Source organism: Oncorhynchus kisutch, linkage group LG17 (genome assembly GCF_002021735.2).
Source record: "Oncorhynchus kisutch isolate 150728-3 linkage group LG17, Okis_V2, whole genome shotgun sequence".
In the NCBI taxonomy this organism is placed as follows: Eukaryota; Metazoa; Chordata; class Actinopteri; order Salmoniformes; family Salmonidae; genus Oncorhynchus; species Oncorhynchus kisutch.
The window spans coordinates 50822677-50840430 of record NC_034190.2 but is presented as its reverse complement, the minus strand read 5'-3'; the positions used below and the strand labels follow the sequence as shown (position 1 = coordinate 50840430).

General features: G+C 46.2%; 1 protein-coding gene across 1 annotated transcript in view; it reads right to left on the bottom strand.

Moving 5' to 3' along the window:
* LOC109906979 (protein bassoon) overlaps positions 1-17754 on the bottom strand; it is a 233228-nt gene that overhangs the window by 99521 nt on the left and 115953 nt on the right. The window contains exon 3 of the mRNA XM_031794016.1: positions 10501-11778. Within this exon, the coding sequence (XP_031649876.1) occupies positions 10501-11778 (1278 nt within the window). The remainder of the gene's footprint in view (positions 1-10500; positions 11779-17754) is intronic.

Below are 17754 nucleotides of genomic sequence, written 5' to 3'. Positions count from 1 at the left end.
CACATTTTGCTGTGTTAGAGCCTGAATTTAATATTGATTAAATTTAGATTTTGCGTCACTAATCTAAGTCAAAGTAGAATGTTGTGTTTTGACTTTAAAAAAATAAAAAATTCAAATGAAAAGCTGAAATGTCTTGAGTTATGGCAAGCCTAAATAAGTTCAGGAGTAAAAATGTCCTTAACAAGTCACATAATAAGTTGCATGGACTCACTCTGTGTGCAATAATAACGTTTCATATGATTTTTGTATGACTAACCCATCTTTGGACCACACACATACAATTATCTGTAGGGTGCCTCAGTCAAGCACATTTTCAAACACAAAGACCAGGGAGGTTTTCCAACGTCTCACAAAAAAAGGGCACCGATTGGTGGATGGATAAAGAAATAACATTGAATATCCTTTTGAGAATGGTGAAGTTATTCATTAGTCTTTAGATGGTGTATCAATACACCCAGTCACTACAAAGATAAAGGCTTCCTTCCTAAATCAGTTGCCGGAGAGGAAGGAAACTGCTCAGGGATTTCACCATGAGGCCAATAGTAATTTTCAACAGTTACAGAGTTTAATGGCTGTGATAGAAGAAAACTGAGGATGGATCAACAACATTGTAGTTACTCCACATTACTAACCTAAATAACAGAGTGAAAAGAAGGAAGCCTGTACAGAATACAAATATTCCTAAACATCCTGTTTGCAACAAGGCACTAAATAAATCAAATAAGACAAATGTAAAAACCAGGGCGTAGATACATTATGTACTTTGTGCCCTGAATACAAAGCATTATGTTTGGGGAAAATCCAACACAACACATAACTTAGAACCACTCTACCTATTTAAAGCATGGTGGTGGCTGCATCATGTTATGGCTATGTTTGTCATCGGCCAGGACTAGGGAGGTTTCGAAGATAAAAGGAAATGGAATGGAGCTAGGCTAAGCACCGGTAAAATCCTAGAGGAAAACCTGGTTCAGTCTGCTTTCCACCAGACATTGGAAGACAAATTTACCTTTCAGATGGACAATAACTTAAAACACAAGGCCAAATTTGCTTACCAAGATGACATTGAATGTTCCTGAGTGGCCTAGTTACAGTTTTGACTTAAATTGGCATAAAAATGTATGGCAAGACATGAAACTGGCCTTCTAGCAATGATCAACAACCAATTTGACAGGGCTTGAAGATTTTTAAAAATGATGATGCGTAAATATTGTACAATCCAGATCTGCAAAGCTCTTAGAGACTTAGAGAACAAAAAAGACTCACATGTCACGCCTTGGTCTTAGTATTTTGTGTTTTCTTTCTTTATTTGTTCAGGCCAGGGTGTGACATGGGGTTATTGTATTGTCTTATTGGGGTTTTTGTAGGCATTGGGATTGTGGTTGATTAGGGGTGTGTCTAGTATAGGCTTGGCTGCCTGAGGCGGTTCTCAATCAGAGTCAGGTGATTCTCGTTGTCTCGGATTGGGAACCGTATTTAGGTAGCCTGAGTTTCACTTTGTATTTGGTGGGTGATTGTTCCTGTCTCTGTGTAGTTTCACCAGATAGGCTGTAATTAGGTTGGTGGGTGATTGTTCCTGTCTCTGTGTAGTTTCACCAGATAGGCTGTAATTAGGTTGGTGGGTGATTGTTCCTGTCTCTGTGTAGTTTCACCAGATAGGCTGTAATTAGGTTGGTGGGTGATTGTTCCTGTCTCTGTGTAGTTTCACCAGATAGGCTGTAATTAGGTTGGTGGGTGATTGTTCCTGTCTCTGTGTAGTTTCACCAGATAGGCTGTAATTAGGTTGGTGGGTGATTGTTCCTGTCTCTGTGTAGTTTCACCAGATAGGCTGTAATTAGGTTGGTGGGTGATTGTTCCTGTCTCTGTGTAGTTTCACCAGATGGGCTGTAATTAGGTTGGTGGGTGATTGTTCCTGTCTCTGTGTAGTTTCACCAGATAGGCTGTAATTAGGTTGGTGGGTGATTGTTCCTGTCTCTGTGTAGTTTCACCAGATGGGCTGTAATTAGGTTGGTGGGTGATTGTTCCTGTCTCTGTGTAGTTTCACCAGATAGGCTGTAATTAGGTTGGTGGGTGATTGTTCCTGTCTCTGTGTAGTTTCACCAGATAGGCTGTAATTAGGTTGGTGGGTGATTGTTCCTGTCTCTGTGTAGTTTCACCAGATAGGCTGTAATTAGGTTTCACGTTCCGTTTGTTGTTTTTTGTATAGTTTCATGTGTCGTCATTTCTTCATTAAAGATCATGAATAACCACCACGCTGCATTTCGGTCCGACTCTCTTTCTACAAACGAAGAACGCCGTTACATCACAGCTGTAATTGCTGCCAAAGGTGTTTCTAACATTTGTGTAAATCGTTGACAATTAAATCAATTTTGAATACTTTCCAAAGGCACTGTAGCTGTTGATCAGTCGATACAACAGGATACTAATTCCTCCAATTTGGAGAGGTGACAAAGACAGCTGAACTAGCACGTGGGGGCACAGACTAAAACTAGCAGAACACACACATACACGTGCACACACACACATCACAAATCCATACTCCGTGTGTGTGCGCGTGTGTGTGCACGCACGGTGTTGGTTAGTCACTGGCCATGTGAGTCATACATCTCCCACCTGCAGCCCAGCAAGCAGAGAACACACACAGATCGGAGGGACAGATTGAAGACTGCATCGACAGAGCAGTGAGGAGCATCTGGACATGCTGAATCACTGAGTTCTCACCAGCAAAAGGACAACTCTAATCTGTAAGAGAGAACCAGAGAGAGAGAGAGAGAGAGAGAGAGAGAGATCCCTCCCCATCCCCCCACTTTCCTCAAGTCTGAAGCACAGATTTTCATTATTTTACCCACCAATCAGGGACTGATTCAGACTTGGGATTAACCAATTGAGAAGCAATCTCTGGCCAATTGTTCTCGTAGCGATCCTAGTAGTAGGAATAGACTTGCACGTACAGTATCTCTATGTGAGTATCCCTGTCCTAATGTGTCCTAGTCATACACTACATAGGGAACAGGGTGCCATTTGAGATGCAGCCCGGGTGGAAGGTCATTAAGGAAGATGTCAGTGAAGCTGATCAACTTTATGAAAGAGGAGTGTAGCATACACTCTACTGCTAGCCCTGCTAACCCACATACAGATAACAAGCTAACCAATTACCTTTACCAATCCTCATCCTCTCTGTGGTATACCCTGACCCCTTGACCCCACTGCCTTCATCCCCGCAGGCACACACACACACACACACACACACACAGACACACACACACGTAACAACCATGGCTTTTAATTAGCTGTTCTACATACCTTTCCAGCGCTGAGATTCACACACCTCTAGTTGAACGAAGAGGGAGTTCTGTGTCTGTCAACATCCACCTGTTAACACTTACGTGGCTGAGGAGGGGGTTCCACCCGTTCACTCACACATCTACAGTAAAGGTTTTCTAACTGCTGTAGTTAAATGTAATGCAGAGGCCCAGACGGCAACAGCATGTTGCTTACAATATTAGCACCAATACCATCATAAAAAAATTATGATACACACCAATACTATTTCAAGAAGTGTGTGAGCAGGGTTGCTAAGTAATCTAGGACTACCACAGCACAGTGTCCAGACAAGGTCAGGATGGCTGCATCACTGAAGAAATGCACGCACCAACACATGCACACACACACACGCACCCCCCCCCCACACACACACACCCATACATATGCAAGCGCATATATACAGTGAATACTTGTGAAAGTATTTACCTCCCTTTGCATTTTTCACACACACACACACACGCACGCGCGCGCACACACACACACACACACACACACACACACACACACACACACACACACACACACACACAGACACAGACACAGACACAGACACAGACACAGTTCTCCTGCTTCTGTCCTTCTCTCTGTATTTCACATTCCTTTCCTGAGAAGTCACAGTCCTGCATTTTTCACACACACACACACACGCACGCGCACACACACACACACACACACACACACACACACACACACACACACACACACACACACACACACACACACACACACACACACACACACACACACACACACACACACACACACACACACAGACAGGTGAGTGAGAGACAAAGTAATTGTTGGGACACTTGTGACGGCAGCTGTGAAGTCCTTTGTGACAGACAAGACACTTCCTGGATGATGAACTCATTCAGTTTTTCTTTGCGTCCCATAATTCCCCCCCCCCCCCCCCCCCCCCCCACCTGCAGCGCCCTCCCCCTGGGCAACTTAATGACAGAGTCGATTAAACTGGAATAGGGCACCATTTAGGACACATTGTGCTACTAACCTTTCCAGGTTTGTGTGATTCACAGTGTGTCATGATTGCCCTGACTCACCTACTGTTCTGGTTCCCGGAGCGAGAGACTGGAGTCCACCAACGACAGACATTTAAGTAGTTGTTTTTGAATCTATACTAGTATTCTCTGGCCACTCTGACAGTAGTTGGTACGTATTTGTTACCAGTACCATCGAACACAGTCTATTCCTCGCACTAAAATTTCAAAGAAATGACCATTATCGGAACAAAAAATTATCTAAAATGAGAATGTAAAAATACAATACCTCCCATGAAAAAAATACACAACATTGGTTTGCATTCCACATCTCTGTGCTCCACCAAAAGGTTTATCATAGCTTGAGAGTTGATGAAAAAGACCGTGTAGGTGTGAAGTTTTCTCAGCTCAACATAAAGTGAAGGTCGCTTTGGGAGCGACTCAGATACATTTGATAACGATAGGGAAGTGTGCAACAAGGGCCGATGAGCCAGTCGGAGTGTGGGTGTTTATGTGTGTGTGTATCAGTCTACGCCTGTATGCATGCATGTGTGCGCGTATGCATACCTGCTTTCGTTCATCCCTGGATGTGCATGTGCGTGTGTGTGTGTGTGTGATTCACAGTATGTCATCATCCCTGTCCTCTGGATGCCCAGTGCTGGCTTTGTTTCAGTCACTGTCCCATCCTCCCTGTCCTCTGTCTTATTCTCTTTCATGTCCTTTCATGTTTCATTACAGGCTGCATGGGAGACGGCTGGCTGCTGGATCAGCCACGGCTCCAATGAGCCACTGCCTCCAAAAAGAGGCACTGTGCGCTCGAGAAAAAGGTCCCCTCCCACAATACCATTCTGAATGAATGTACAATGAAGATTGCTCTCAAGTCACGGGCGCAGACAGAGGAGGAAGAGAAGAGAGTTGTTTCTTTCTTCATTCTCATAAGAGAGAAAAAGGGATACCGGAGGAAAAGGAGAAGGTGTTAGTGAGGAAAAGGGATACCGGAGGAAAAGGAGAAGGTGTTAGTGAGGAAAAGGGATACCGGAGGAAAAGGAGAAGGTGTTAGTGAGGAAAAGGGATACCGGAGGAAAAGGAGAAGGTGTTAGTGAGGAAAAGGGATACCGGAGGAAAAGGAGAAGGTGTTAGTGAGGAAAAGGGATACCGGAGGAAAAGGAGAAGGTGTTAGTGAGGAAAAGGGATACCGGAGGAAAAGGAGAAGGTGTTAGTGAGGAAAAGGGATACCGGAGGAAAAGGAGAAGGTGTTAGTGAGGAAAAGGGATACCGGAGGAAAAGGAGAAGGTGTTAGTGAGGAAAAGGGATACCGGAGAAAAAGGAGAAGGTGTTAGTGAGGAAAAGGGATACCGGAGGAAAAGGAGAAGGTGTTAGTGAGGAAAAGGGAAAAGGATGAAAAACTCCACAACATAAGAGACATGTCCCAAGTGGATAAGCTAATGATTTCCACAAGCCTGGAAGGGGGGGGGGGTTCTGAATGAAATGGAGGAGGATGCCAAGACTTGGTCCGTTGGTTGATAAAGTGCACGTCGGTAGAGTTGATAAAGTGCACGTCGGTAGAGTTGATAAAGTGCACGTCGGTAGAGTTGATAAAGTGCACGTCGGTAGAGTTGATAAAGTGCACGTCGGTAGAGTTGATAAAGTGCACGTCGGTAGAGTTGATAAAGTGCACGTCGGTAGAGTTGATAAAGTGCACGTCGGTAGAGTTGATAAAGTGCACGTCCACCTTTTGTTTCGTGACAACCATTTTTTTGTGAACAGCGAACAGATGGAGCGAAGAGAGAAGAAGAGTGCTGATTAATAATTCAATGGGGGTATGTGCTTTATAAATAGTGAACGATTAAATATGTAGAGGAGCACGGTGTACTGTACACTGACTACCCTCCAGACCTGGGTTCAAATACAATTTGAAATCCTTTCAAATACTTCATCTGGGCATAATTGAGCATTGCCTGAGTAGTCACGCCGTTGCAAACTGCCCATCAGGCACTCGAGGTAGACTAATCCAACCCAGCACAGAAAAGTTGCCATGTTTTGTTCCCCCCCCACCCCCCACCCTTTCATTCTTTCTTTCTGCTGAGACACTGTTTTAGACGTCATACAGACCGATGCAGGATCTTAATTTGATCACCCTGTTGCAGGAGAACAGGAAATGTTCAACTTGTAGTGTATTTGACGTTTAAAAGGGCTTCTGAAGTTAGTTTCCCCTTACAAAGAATGTATCAACCCCTACAAAAAATGTCCATTAATTACAATTCACGTAATAAATCAAGATTCCTGCTGCTGCATGATTATTTTCCTGCTGTAACAAACTGGCTCAAATTAAGATCCTACCTCTCTCTCTCTCTCTCCATCTTTTCACTTCTCATCCGTTCCACTACCCCCTCTCCCTCTTGGTCTGTATCTCTCCCTCTAAAGCAGCTCTCCCTCTGGACTGACCACGTGACCCAGCTATAGCGTGCACCTTTCAGAGTCTCCTACTTAGCCTGTCTCTCCATCCTTTTCCGGCGGAGGAGTCACAGGTCACGACAGGCCACGACATGCCAGAACACGCCACAACATGCCACAACATGCCACAACATGCCACGGTTCTGAAAGCCAGCCTACCGACGCTCCTGCAGTGGCCCACTACACTTAAAAGCTTCCTGGCCTCCTTTATTTGAAGAGCCGATATTCAGAAACTTCCGCAGCCCCTTTCTGTCTGTGTGGCTCTAACAGTATGGATGGGCTGGGATTCCTCTCGGTGTAAATCACTTGATCCAACGCATCTTGGTCCCCAATCAGTCACTCAGGCTGTACTCTGGGGTCTATTTCTAGCCCTGCCATTGTCTTTAGGTCTGGCTGGCTCTGGCATTGACCCATTGTACTATACAACATGTCACATAGACCTTTGGGGAGCACAATGCTTAATATATGATCTGCAAAACTTACTGTTAGATGGGTCCCGTGTGGCTCAGTTGGTGGGTTCGATTCCCATGGGGAACCAGTATGAAAAGTATGAAAAATGGATGCACTCACTACTTTAAGTTGCTCTGTATAAGTGCATCTGCTAAATGACTCAAATGTAAAAATAATAAATGAAAGGAGCAATGGTTTCATGATCTACACTGAATAAAATATAAGCGCAACATGTGACAATTTCAAAGATTTGACTGAGTTACAGTTCATATAAGGAAATCAGTCAATTGAAATAAATTCATTAGGACCTAATCTATGGATTTCACATGCCTGGGAAGACAGATGTGGATTTGACATGCCTGGGAAGACAGATGTCACATATACCTTTAAAAAAAGGTAGGGCTGTGGGTAAGAAAACCAGCCATTATCTGGTGTGACTGTCATACACGTCGATCCAGAGCATCCCAAACATGCTCAATGTGTGACATTTCTGGTGAGTATGCAGGCCATGGAAGAACTGGGACAATTTCAGCTTCCAGGAATTGTGTACAGATGCTTGCGGCATGGGACTGTGCATTATCATGCTGAAACATGAGGTGATAGCGGTGGATAGAATGCAATTATGTTCATTGTCCGTAGCTTGTGCATGCCCATACCATAACCCCACTGCCACCATGGGGCCCTCTGTTCATAACGTTGACATCAGTAAACCGCTCGTCCACACGATGCCACACACGCTGTCTGCCATTTCCCAATACAGTTGAAAGCAGGATTCATCCATGAACAGCACACTTCTCCAGCATGCCAGTGGCCATCGAAGGTGAGCATTTGCCCACTGAAGTCAGTTATGACGCTGAACTGCAAACCCACAGTTTCATCAACTGTCCGGGTGGCTGGTCTCAGACGATCCCGCAGGAGAAGAAGCCGGATGTGAGGGTCCTGGGCTGGCGTGGTTACACGTGGTCTGCGGTTGTGAAGCCGGTTGGACGTACTGCCAAATTCTTTAAAACGACATTGGAGGCGGCTTAAGGTCGAGAAATTAACATTAAATTCTTTGGCAACAGCTCTGGTGGACATTCCTGCAGTCAGCATGCCAATTGCACGCTCCCTCAAAACTTGAGACATCTGTGGCACTGTGTTGTTTGACAAAACTGTACTTTTTAGAATGGTCTTTTATTGTCCCAAGCACAAGGTGCACCTGTGTAATGAGCATGCTGTTTAATCAACTTATTGATATGCCACACCTGTTACGTGGATGGAGAAATGCTCACTAAAAGAAACGTAAACAAATGTACTTTTTGTGCGAATGAATCATTTCTGGGATCTTTTATTTCAGCTCATGAAACATGGGACAAACACTTTACATGTTGCGTTTATAATTTTGTTCAGTATATATTCCCGAGTTCAAATCCTATTGTGTACTCAAACTATGAAGTTATTTCACGGGAAACACTTGGGATGAAATTGTGATTAACAATGTGATGTCGCTGTATGAAATCACAAAGGCCTAGACTAGGTAAATAGGATCAGGTTTCAGAGAGCAACTTGAGAATAGAGACAGCTAATAACATCTTACAAGCCTTCCCCGACCCCCATATTTCACAAAGCTACCCATCAACCAAGACACGCCCAGTAGGTTTGTCTGAATTCAAACCCGGGGATCTAAATGCTGCTTTATGATTTCTCTGACGTGCCTTCTGCTAGGCTGTGAGTCACTGTGGAGGATTAAAAACACCCCGTGATTGGTACGCAGCAACGGCAGCACTCTAAATTCTGGTCACATACACACAGACGAAAGCCTGAACCTCCCTGAATCATAGAGGCTATAGAGAAATACATCTCCCATCCGTTAATTGGCAACGTGCAGATATGCACAATGGTGATTTACTCAACCTTTTCCCCCAGACTCCTCAACCCCCATTTAGGAGGACTTCTGACCTGGCTTTCTGCTGAGAGGGAGAGAATATCAACTAATCCCGTTTCTTACCCTCATCAATTTGGTTAACACCTGACATCCGTTTACGGATGAGTCACTAACGTATTTCACCACTGTATAGCCTACCAAATTAATAAGTTGTATGAGAGATACAGCAGGTTCCAGGACACAGACCCTAGACGAAAAAGAAAGCGCAATCAAGGATCTCCATTCAAAAAATGTATTTTAGTCCAGGACTAGGCTTAAATCTGTGTTCGAGAAACTGGCCCATAGAGTATAGCTACTGTTTCACAGGCCGTGTTTCCCCCCCGTAAAATGTCCAACGAAAAGAGAAGACCAGGCAAGTACAGTACACACACAACAGTCCTTGAGACTGAACAACATTAGGGGGCTCCCAAGTGACGCAGCCGTCTAAGGCGTCACTACAGACCCTGGTTCGATTCCAGGCTGTATTACAACCGGCCGTGATTGGGAGTCCCATAGGGCAGCGCACAATTGTCCCAGCGTTGTCCGGGATAGGCTTGTAAATAATAATTTGGGTTTTACTAAGCCTCTCAACAGCTATGTCTGTCTAGCTCCTTTCATCGCTCACTCCACCATCAAATCATTAGTATGCACATGCGGTGTTTCCAAGTTCTGTGTGCTTATCTACAGAAAAGAGGTCTGAGAGGGAAGAAGGGCTTCATTATCAGTGATTGGAACAACTCTTTTGAATACCAATGAATGGGAGGAAAAAACTACGTTTTGTGTTTCCCACGCACCCCGTTAACCAGGTATCCTTGAAGAACCACTCGTCAAAATTGAAAAACTGCCTCTATCAATTGGAACGGCAAAATAAGAGAAGAAATGAATTGTTGCAGCGGGCAAACATGGTAGAGATATAAAGCTTGACGTGCCGCGACACTGTCAAGGTGTGATTGCTGTAAATAAGTTTGGTCGAGCCGCATTATTCACAAAGTAATGACAAACAGGAGCACACCTCTCAGCGAAGGATCAAGGGCAATAAGAGGGGGAGAGAAGGAGAGAGAGAGAGAGAGAGTGAGTGAGAAAGAGAGAGAGAGACAGACAGAGTGAGACTGCGAGAGAAAGAGAGAAGAGAAAGGGAGGAGGATATTACCGCGAGATCGTACCACTATGTGGGGATGCTATGATGTCGAGCTTGAGATGAGATATAAGCCACAATCCCTGAAAGGGACACAATACATATTTGATAGTAGGGAGAAGAGAGAAACGTGACTGAGAGGCAGGGAGAGGGAGAGAGAGAGAGGGGGGGGGGTAGAAACAGACAGAAAGGGTGAGAGAGGAGGTAGAGCATGTGGAAGAAGGGAAAGTCTTGCTTACCTCCAGGTGAGGCGCTGGGTTGAATCCGCACAGGTTGCACACTTGGGCGTGGCACTGGGTGCAGGAGGTGTAGTTGGGCGGCTCGGCTGTGCTGCCGATGTTGAGCTCCGTCTTACACAGGGGGCAGTTGACTTTGGGCTTCTCAGGCTCGACAGGCTTGGGAGCAGGCTCCTGTCTGGCCGCCGGCTGCTGCTGCTGCTGTTTGAGGGGAGACCCTTGCTGCTGCTGTGGCCCCTTGTGTTGATGTGCAGGCAACTGCTGCTGTTGGGGCCCTTTCTGAGTTGGTGCATGGAGGCCACCCACTTGGGGTGCATGCGGGCCACCTGTCTGGAAAGGTTTGGCACCAGGAGGTCCTTCTTGTTTATTGGCAGGTCCACCCCTGGCAGGGGAGGGCTGGGAGGACGGTGGCCCTGAGAGGGGGTCCACAGATGCCAGGGTGCTGGCCGCTTGGTTGAGGAGCGACGCCCCAAAGCCAAAGAGTTTGGTCAGGCCGTCCTGGGGGGGCTGCCCCTGGGGGGCGGAGGGTCGATGTGCGGGGGAGGAGCCAGCGCTGGCAGCCTGGCGGCCGCCCTGGTGCATCGGTATTCCTCTGCCCAGGTCTGGCTGGGAGGGAGCCTTGGCCATGCCCACCAGGGGGACTGCCCCAGGGTGGGGTATCCGGGGCTGGCCGGGACCTCCAGGCCCTCTCTGGCCATATGGGATGTGCTGGGGAGAGCTTGTCGAAGACCCGGGCAGGGAGGCTGAGCCGGCGACAGGGTGTCTCTGTAGGCCAGGGGAGGGCTGTGGCTGATGCTGAGCCTGGGGGTTGTCTTGAGGCTGGGTTTGGCCAAAGGGCTGTTGCTGGGGCTGGCTTTTGCCGTAGGGCTGTTGTTGGGGCTGGGATTGACCATAGAGCTGTTGCTGGGACTGCCCATAGGGCTGGGATTGACCATAGGGTTGGGGCTGAGTTTGGCTGTAGGGCTGTTGCTGAGGCTGGGATTGACCATAGAGCTGGGGCTGAGTTTGGCCAAAGGACTGTGGCTGGGATTGACCATAGGGCTGGGCCTGGGGCTGAGTTTGACCATAGGGTTGGGCCTGGGGCTGGGAGTGGGGTAAAGACTGAAGTGGGGGCTGGGGATGGGATTTTAGCTGGGCTGGATGAACAGGTGATGGCTGGACAATGGGTTTGGCTTGGTGGGATGGAGAGTGGATCTGCGGCTGGCTCTTGGATCGTGCGGTGGTCATGTCAATGCCCAACGCCCTCTGCATCTGGCAGTTGAGACAGAGCCACTCCTGGACCTGGGAAACGCAAACAAGAGAAAAAAACATGTTAACAGCACAACAAGTATATTCATTCATGTACTCCTCTGTGATCTTTTAAAACATATCAAGTATTTGAAACATTTGGTCAATCGCTACTGTAATTGGAACCTTCTAATATGTCTATTTGTCCAAGTTTTGACTTATGGGATTGAAGAAAGTAAGTTTACAAATTAGTAATATCCAGTAGCAATTTACCCACAAATGGACCGCAGAACAGACTGATTGCTGAGTAAATAACCGCAGCCTGGCAGTAGATTCACTTCATAATCTAGAGATAATGAGCTCATAGCTCCTCCTCCTCCTCCTCTTACAGATCCAGGGTTGTCCTCCCCTGTGTCCAAGCCTGCTTTCCCACTCCACCTCCAGCTAGAGAGAAGCGTCTCTCCAAGTGAGCTAAACCAGCCTCCACTGCCCCGTCATTATGTTTACCTTTTTTTAATCTTTTGTTTTACATTTGAGTGATTTAGCAAACACTCTTATCCAGAGTGACTTACAGTTATTGCATTCATCTTAAGATAGTTAGGTGGGACAACCACATATCAAAGGCATAGTAAGTACCCTTTTCCACAATGAAGTAGCTATCAGCAAAGTCAGAGCTAGAAAGGGGGGAGTCAAGTGTGAGTGTTAGTTCAGGACTGGGATGAGTGGGAGCTACCCTCTCGTAGGGGTGGGAAGGCCAAGAGACCAGAGGTGGCAGACGGGGTGTAGGGTTTGAACATAGCCTGAAGGTAGGGAGAGGCAGTTCCCCATAGGCAAGTACCATGGTCTTGAAGTGGATGCGAGCTTTGACTAGAAGCCAGTGGAGTGTGCGGAGGAGCGGGGTGAGATGGAAGAACTCGGGAAGGTTGAAAATCAGGCGGGCCACAGCATTCTGGATAGGTTGCAGGGGTTTGATGACACAAGCGGGGAGCCCAGCCAACAGCGAGTTGCAGAATTCCAGAAGGGAGATGACAAGTGCCTGGATTAGGAGATGCTCCGCATCCTGTGTGAGGTAGGATCGTACTCTACGAATGTTGTAGCACATGAACCTGCAGGAGCGAGTCACTGCTGTTGATGTTTGCAGAGAACGACAGGGTGTTGTCCAGGGTCACGCCTAAGGCTGTCGGGGTCAGGACATTTTGTTAGTTGTGAATAATACAAACCTTACAATGTCTTAGGAATCAAAAACATGAAGCGACTATCGGCTTTTGATGATTTGAGAAAGTAGCAAAGAAAGCTTGCGCTCTGTTCTTGCCTCAGGCTGCACAGCAGTTTTCTCATCAAGTGATCATGTTTTCACCCATCAGACTATTCTCAATTTTATCTTGTCTTAACTAATATGTCAAATTGGTTTCGATTTAGAACGGCACATTCATCAAATGGGCAGGAAATAGGGCAGGGGGGAAAATACATGTTATCTGTATGCACTCAGATAGCGAATGGATGCCGTGCTCTTTCCTGCCAGTGCGTTTTTCAATGATGCCTGGTAGGCTGCCTCGGTTTTATTGCTGAGCATGTGGTTAATATGAGCATCTGAGAATAAGTACAAAATATAAAGAATATATAAAAACACTTATTTCACTCCATGCATCAACCACTCCCACTCTGGAGAGCCTCCTCTCGCTGCGGCGCCAGGTGATTGTCCACCGAAACTCTGTATGTCATTGGCTCTCCAACCCTGTTCCTGCAGCCACCCAGTGCTTCATTTGGGAAACCAAGTGAAATCAGTTGGGGCAACATCATAGTAACATGTTTTTGCAACAAAACATATTTCACTAAACTCTTGACAGCCCCTCTGCGCGCTCGAGAAAGCGACAAAGGAGAGAGAGGAGGAGATGAAAACGCACGGTGCTATTCTGTATAGCTAAAGTTAATGTCACCCAATTAATAATGAAAATATTTTTAAAAGTCCCTATTACTAGGCGATTTGAAATTGACCTCCACAATCAATGAACCGTTCTCTCCCAGGCTCCTGGACATACATTTTGGAGCAGAGCATAAGGTAACCATTCAGCAAGCATAATAATACAGTCCACACTCAAAGGCGATTAGTCAAAGGTGTTTAATATTGGAGTATAGGCTAGACCAATTATGTAACAAAGACATCTTGAATCAGTTTTGTTCTATGTTTTTCTGCCATGCGTAATATGCAGTAGGCTATGTATTGTATAACAGCACAATATTTTGGGTGGGACTTGGGCTCAGAAGCCTATGGGTATGAATAAGCTCGAATATGCATATGGCTGTTTTGAATGAATCATCACCTTAGAAAGCTGTCCATTTCGTTGTGTTAGGTTTTGAAACAACATCCACAAGAACCATGTTTTACACTCCGTTTCAACCTGCTGTTGAACTTCTTTCTTCAAATTGAGCATCACAGTGAAGTGAGTTTTAATGATACTGTTTGGATGATACGTGTTTGATGTGATTTATGATTGCATTTGCATGGTTGTCAGAGTGGTTGGAGGGACAATAGAGCCCTGAGTACCAGGCCATGAGGACCTGTTGGTCTTTAGCAAGTTGGGTTACTACCAAAGCATGTAGTACCTAATGGTCACATATCATTTTACTGCGGTCATAACTCATGACTGCCGGTGTAGCGGTAATACAGTCACCGCAACAGCCCTAGTTACGCCAAGGTTCTTTGCACACTGGAAGCGCGACAGTGTGGAGTTGTCAACCGTGATGGAGAGGTCTTTGAGTGGGTAGGCCTTGCGCGGGAGGAAGAGCAGCTCTATCTTGTCGAGGTTAAGCTTGAGGTAGTGGGCCAACGTCCAAGCTGAGATATCTGCCAGGGACACAGAGATGCGTGTCGCCATCTGGGTGTCAGAAGGGGGAAAAGGAGTCGAGTGTCATCCGCATAGCAATGATAGGAGAGACCATATGAGGATATGATGAAGCCGAGTGACTTGGTGTATAGAGAGAAGAGGAGAGGGGCTTGAACCGAGCCCTGGGGGACACCAGTAGTGAGTGTATGTGGTGCAGACACAGATCCAAGAGTGTGCAGAGCCTGAGACGCCCAGCCTTGAGAGGGTGGAGAGGAGGATCTGACAGTTCACGGTGTCAAAGGCAGTGGATATATCTAGGAGAATGAGACAGAGGAGAGAGAGTCAGCTTTGGCAGTGCGGAGAGCCTGCATGACACAGAGAAGAACAGTCTTGATTAAGTGACCTGTCTTGAAGCCTGACTGGTTAGGGTCGAGAAGATCATTATGAGTGAGATGTGACAACCCTCCCACTCTGTCTGCCGAATTCTTTCTCTTTGGCACTTGTTTTCCTTAATAGGATGTCGGTGGGCAGAGCTGGGAGGGTCGTCAGTGAAATGGGACACACCTGGGCTCGGGTGTGTCCCAGGTTAAATGCACTTCTTCCCCATTCATTGAGACACATGCAGACACAGACAGATTTTGTTTGTGGCATTTTTGTTGCTATTTGGTTTGTTTACGTTGGCACCTTTCAGTACCCCTCATTATCACATGTATACACGTGACCACTCACTTACACTACTGACTAAAAACACACACCATTTTTAATTGTATTTACTTTACTTCAGTTAATAAATATATTTTGTTATTCTTTATCTCCAAGTTGTCTCCCTTTTTGTTACGGGCTTCGAGCCGGTTCGTGACAGAGATAACAAGAGAGTTGATCAGAGACAGAACAATCAAGTGTTTTGGAAAGAAAAGAATGAACAGGTCTATATTTTTTGACGTCAGATGAGTCGACTGTTGGTTTCTTGAGGAGGGGAGCGACTCGGGCCATTTTGAAGTCAGTGGTCAGGAATGAGTTGATGAAGTGAGGAATGGGAGAAGAAATGGTCTGGAGAAGGGAGGAGGGGATGAGGTTGAGTGGATAGCTTGTCAGGTGGCCGGATCTCACTAGTCTTTAGTGAGAAGACTAGTGGCCTTCTAGGCAGCGTTGCAAAGAAAAAGCCACATCTCAGACTGGCCAAATAAAGAAAAGATTAAGATGGTCAAGATAAAAGACACTGGACAGAGGAACTCTGCCTAGAAGGCCAGCATCTCAGAGTATTCTCTTCAATGTTGATGGTGAGACTGATGTTTTGCAGGGACAATTTAATGAAGCTGCGGGGATACAGCCCGACAGGATGCTCTCAAATGCTCTCAATTGTGCCTCTGTAAAAGTTTGTGGGTTTTAGGTGACGAGCCAAATTTCTTCAGCCTCCTAAGGTTGAAGAGGCGCTGTTGCACCTTCTTCACCACACTGTCTGTGTGGGTGGACCATTTCAGTTTGTCCATGTTGTGAGATGTTGTTTCCTACTTTAACCACCTGGGGGTGGCCCGTCAGAAAGTCCAGGACACAATTGCACAGGGCGGGGTTGAGACCCAGGACCTCAAGCTTAATGATGAGCTTGGAGGGTATTATGGTGTTGAATGCTGAGAGTTAATGAACAGCATTCTTATATAGGTATTTCTCTTGTCCAGATGGGACCGGGCAGTGTGCATTGTGATGGCGATTGCATCGTCTGTGGACCTGTTGGGGCGGTATGCAAACTGAAGTGGGTCTAGAGTGGCAGGTAAGGTGGAGGTGATATGATCCTTGGCTAGTCTCTCAAAGCACTTCATGATGACATAAGTGAGTGCTATGGGGCGATAGCCATTTAGTTCTGTTACCTATGGCCTTCTTGGGTACAGGAACAATGGTGGACTTCTTGAAGAATGTGGGGACATCAGACTGGGATAGGGAGCGATTGAATATGTCAGTAAACACACCAGCCAGCTGGTCTGCGCATGCTCTGAGGATGTGGCTAGGGATGCCATCTGGGCCAGCAGCCTTGAGAGCGTTAACAACGTTAAATGTCTTTCTCACGGAGAAGGAGAGGGCGGGACGCTGTTCTTGGTAGCGGGTCGCATTGGTGGCACTGTATTATCCTCAAAGCGGGCAAAGAAGGTGTTTAGTTTGTCTGGAAGCAAGACGTCGGTGTCCGTGACGTGGCTGGTTATCTTTTTGTAGTCTGTAATTGCCTGTAGACCCTGTCACATACGTCTCGTGTCTGAGCCATTGAATTACGTCTCCACTTTGTCCCTATACCAACATTTTGCTAGTTTGATTACCTTGCGGAGGGAATAACTACACTGTTTATATTATTCCATATTAGCAGACATCTTTCCATGGTTGAATGTGGTGGCTCGCGCTTTCAGTTTTGCACGAATGCCGCCATCTATCCACGGTTTCCGGTTAGGGTAAGTTTTAATAGTCACAGTGGGTACATCTCCAATGCACTTCCTTATAAACTCCCTCACCGAGTCAGCGTATAAATCTATGTTATTCTCTGAGGCTTCCCGGAACATTTCCCAGTCTGTGTAATCAAAACAATCTTGAAGTGTGGATTCCAATTGGTCAGACCAGCGTTGAATTGTTCTAGTCATGGGTACATTCTGTTTTTAGTTTCTGCCTGTAGGACGGTAGGAGCGAAATGGAGTCGTGGTCAGATTTGCAGAAGGGAGGGCGGGAGGGGGGGGGGCCTTATATGCATGGTGGAAGTTAGAGTAGCAGTGGTCCAGTGTATTGACCGAGCGAGTACTGCAGTCAATGTGCTGATAGAATTTACATTGCCTTGTTCTCAAATTAGCTTTGTTAAAACCCCAGCTACAATAAATGCAGACACAGAATATATTGTTTCCAGTTTACACAGAGTCCAGTGAAGTTCTTCGAGGGCCGTCGATGTATCTGCTTGGGGGGGATATGCACGGATGTGACTATAATTGAAGAGAATTCTCTTGGGAGATAATGTGGTCAGTATTTGATTGTAAGGAATTCTAGGTCAGCTGAACAGAAGGACTTGAGTTCCTTTATGTTGTTATGATTACACCATGAGTCGTTAATCATGAAGCATACACTCCCGCCGTTCTTCTTACCAGAGAGATGTTTGTTTCTGTCGGCTTGATGCATGAAGAAACCCGGTGGCTGTACCGACTCCGACCACATATCCAGAGAAAGCCATGTTTCCGTG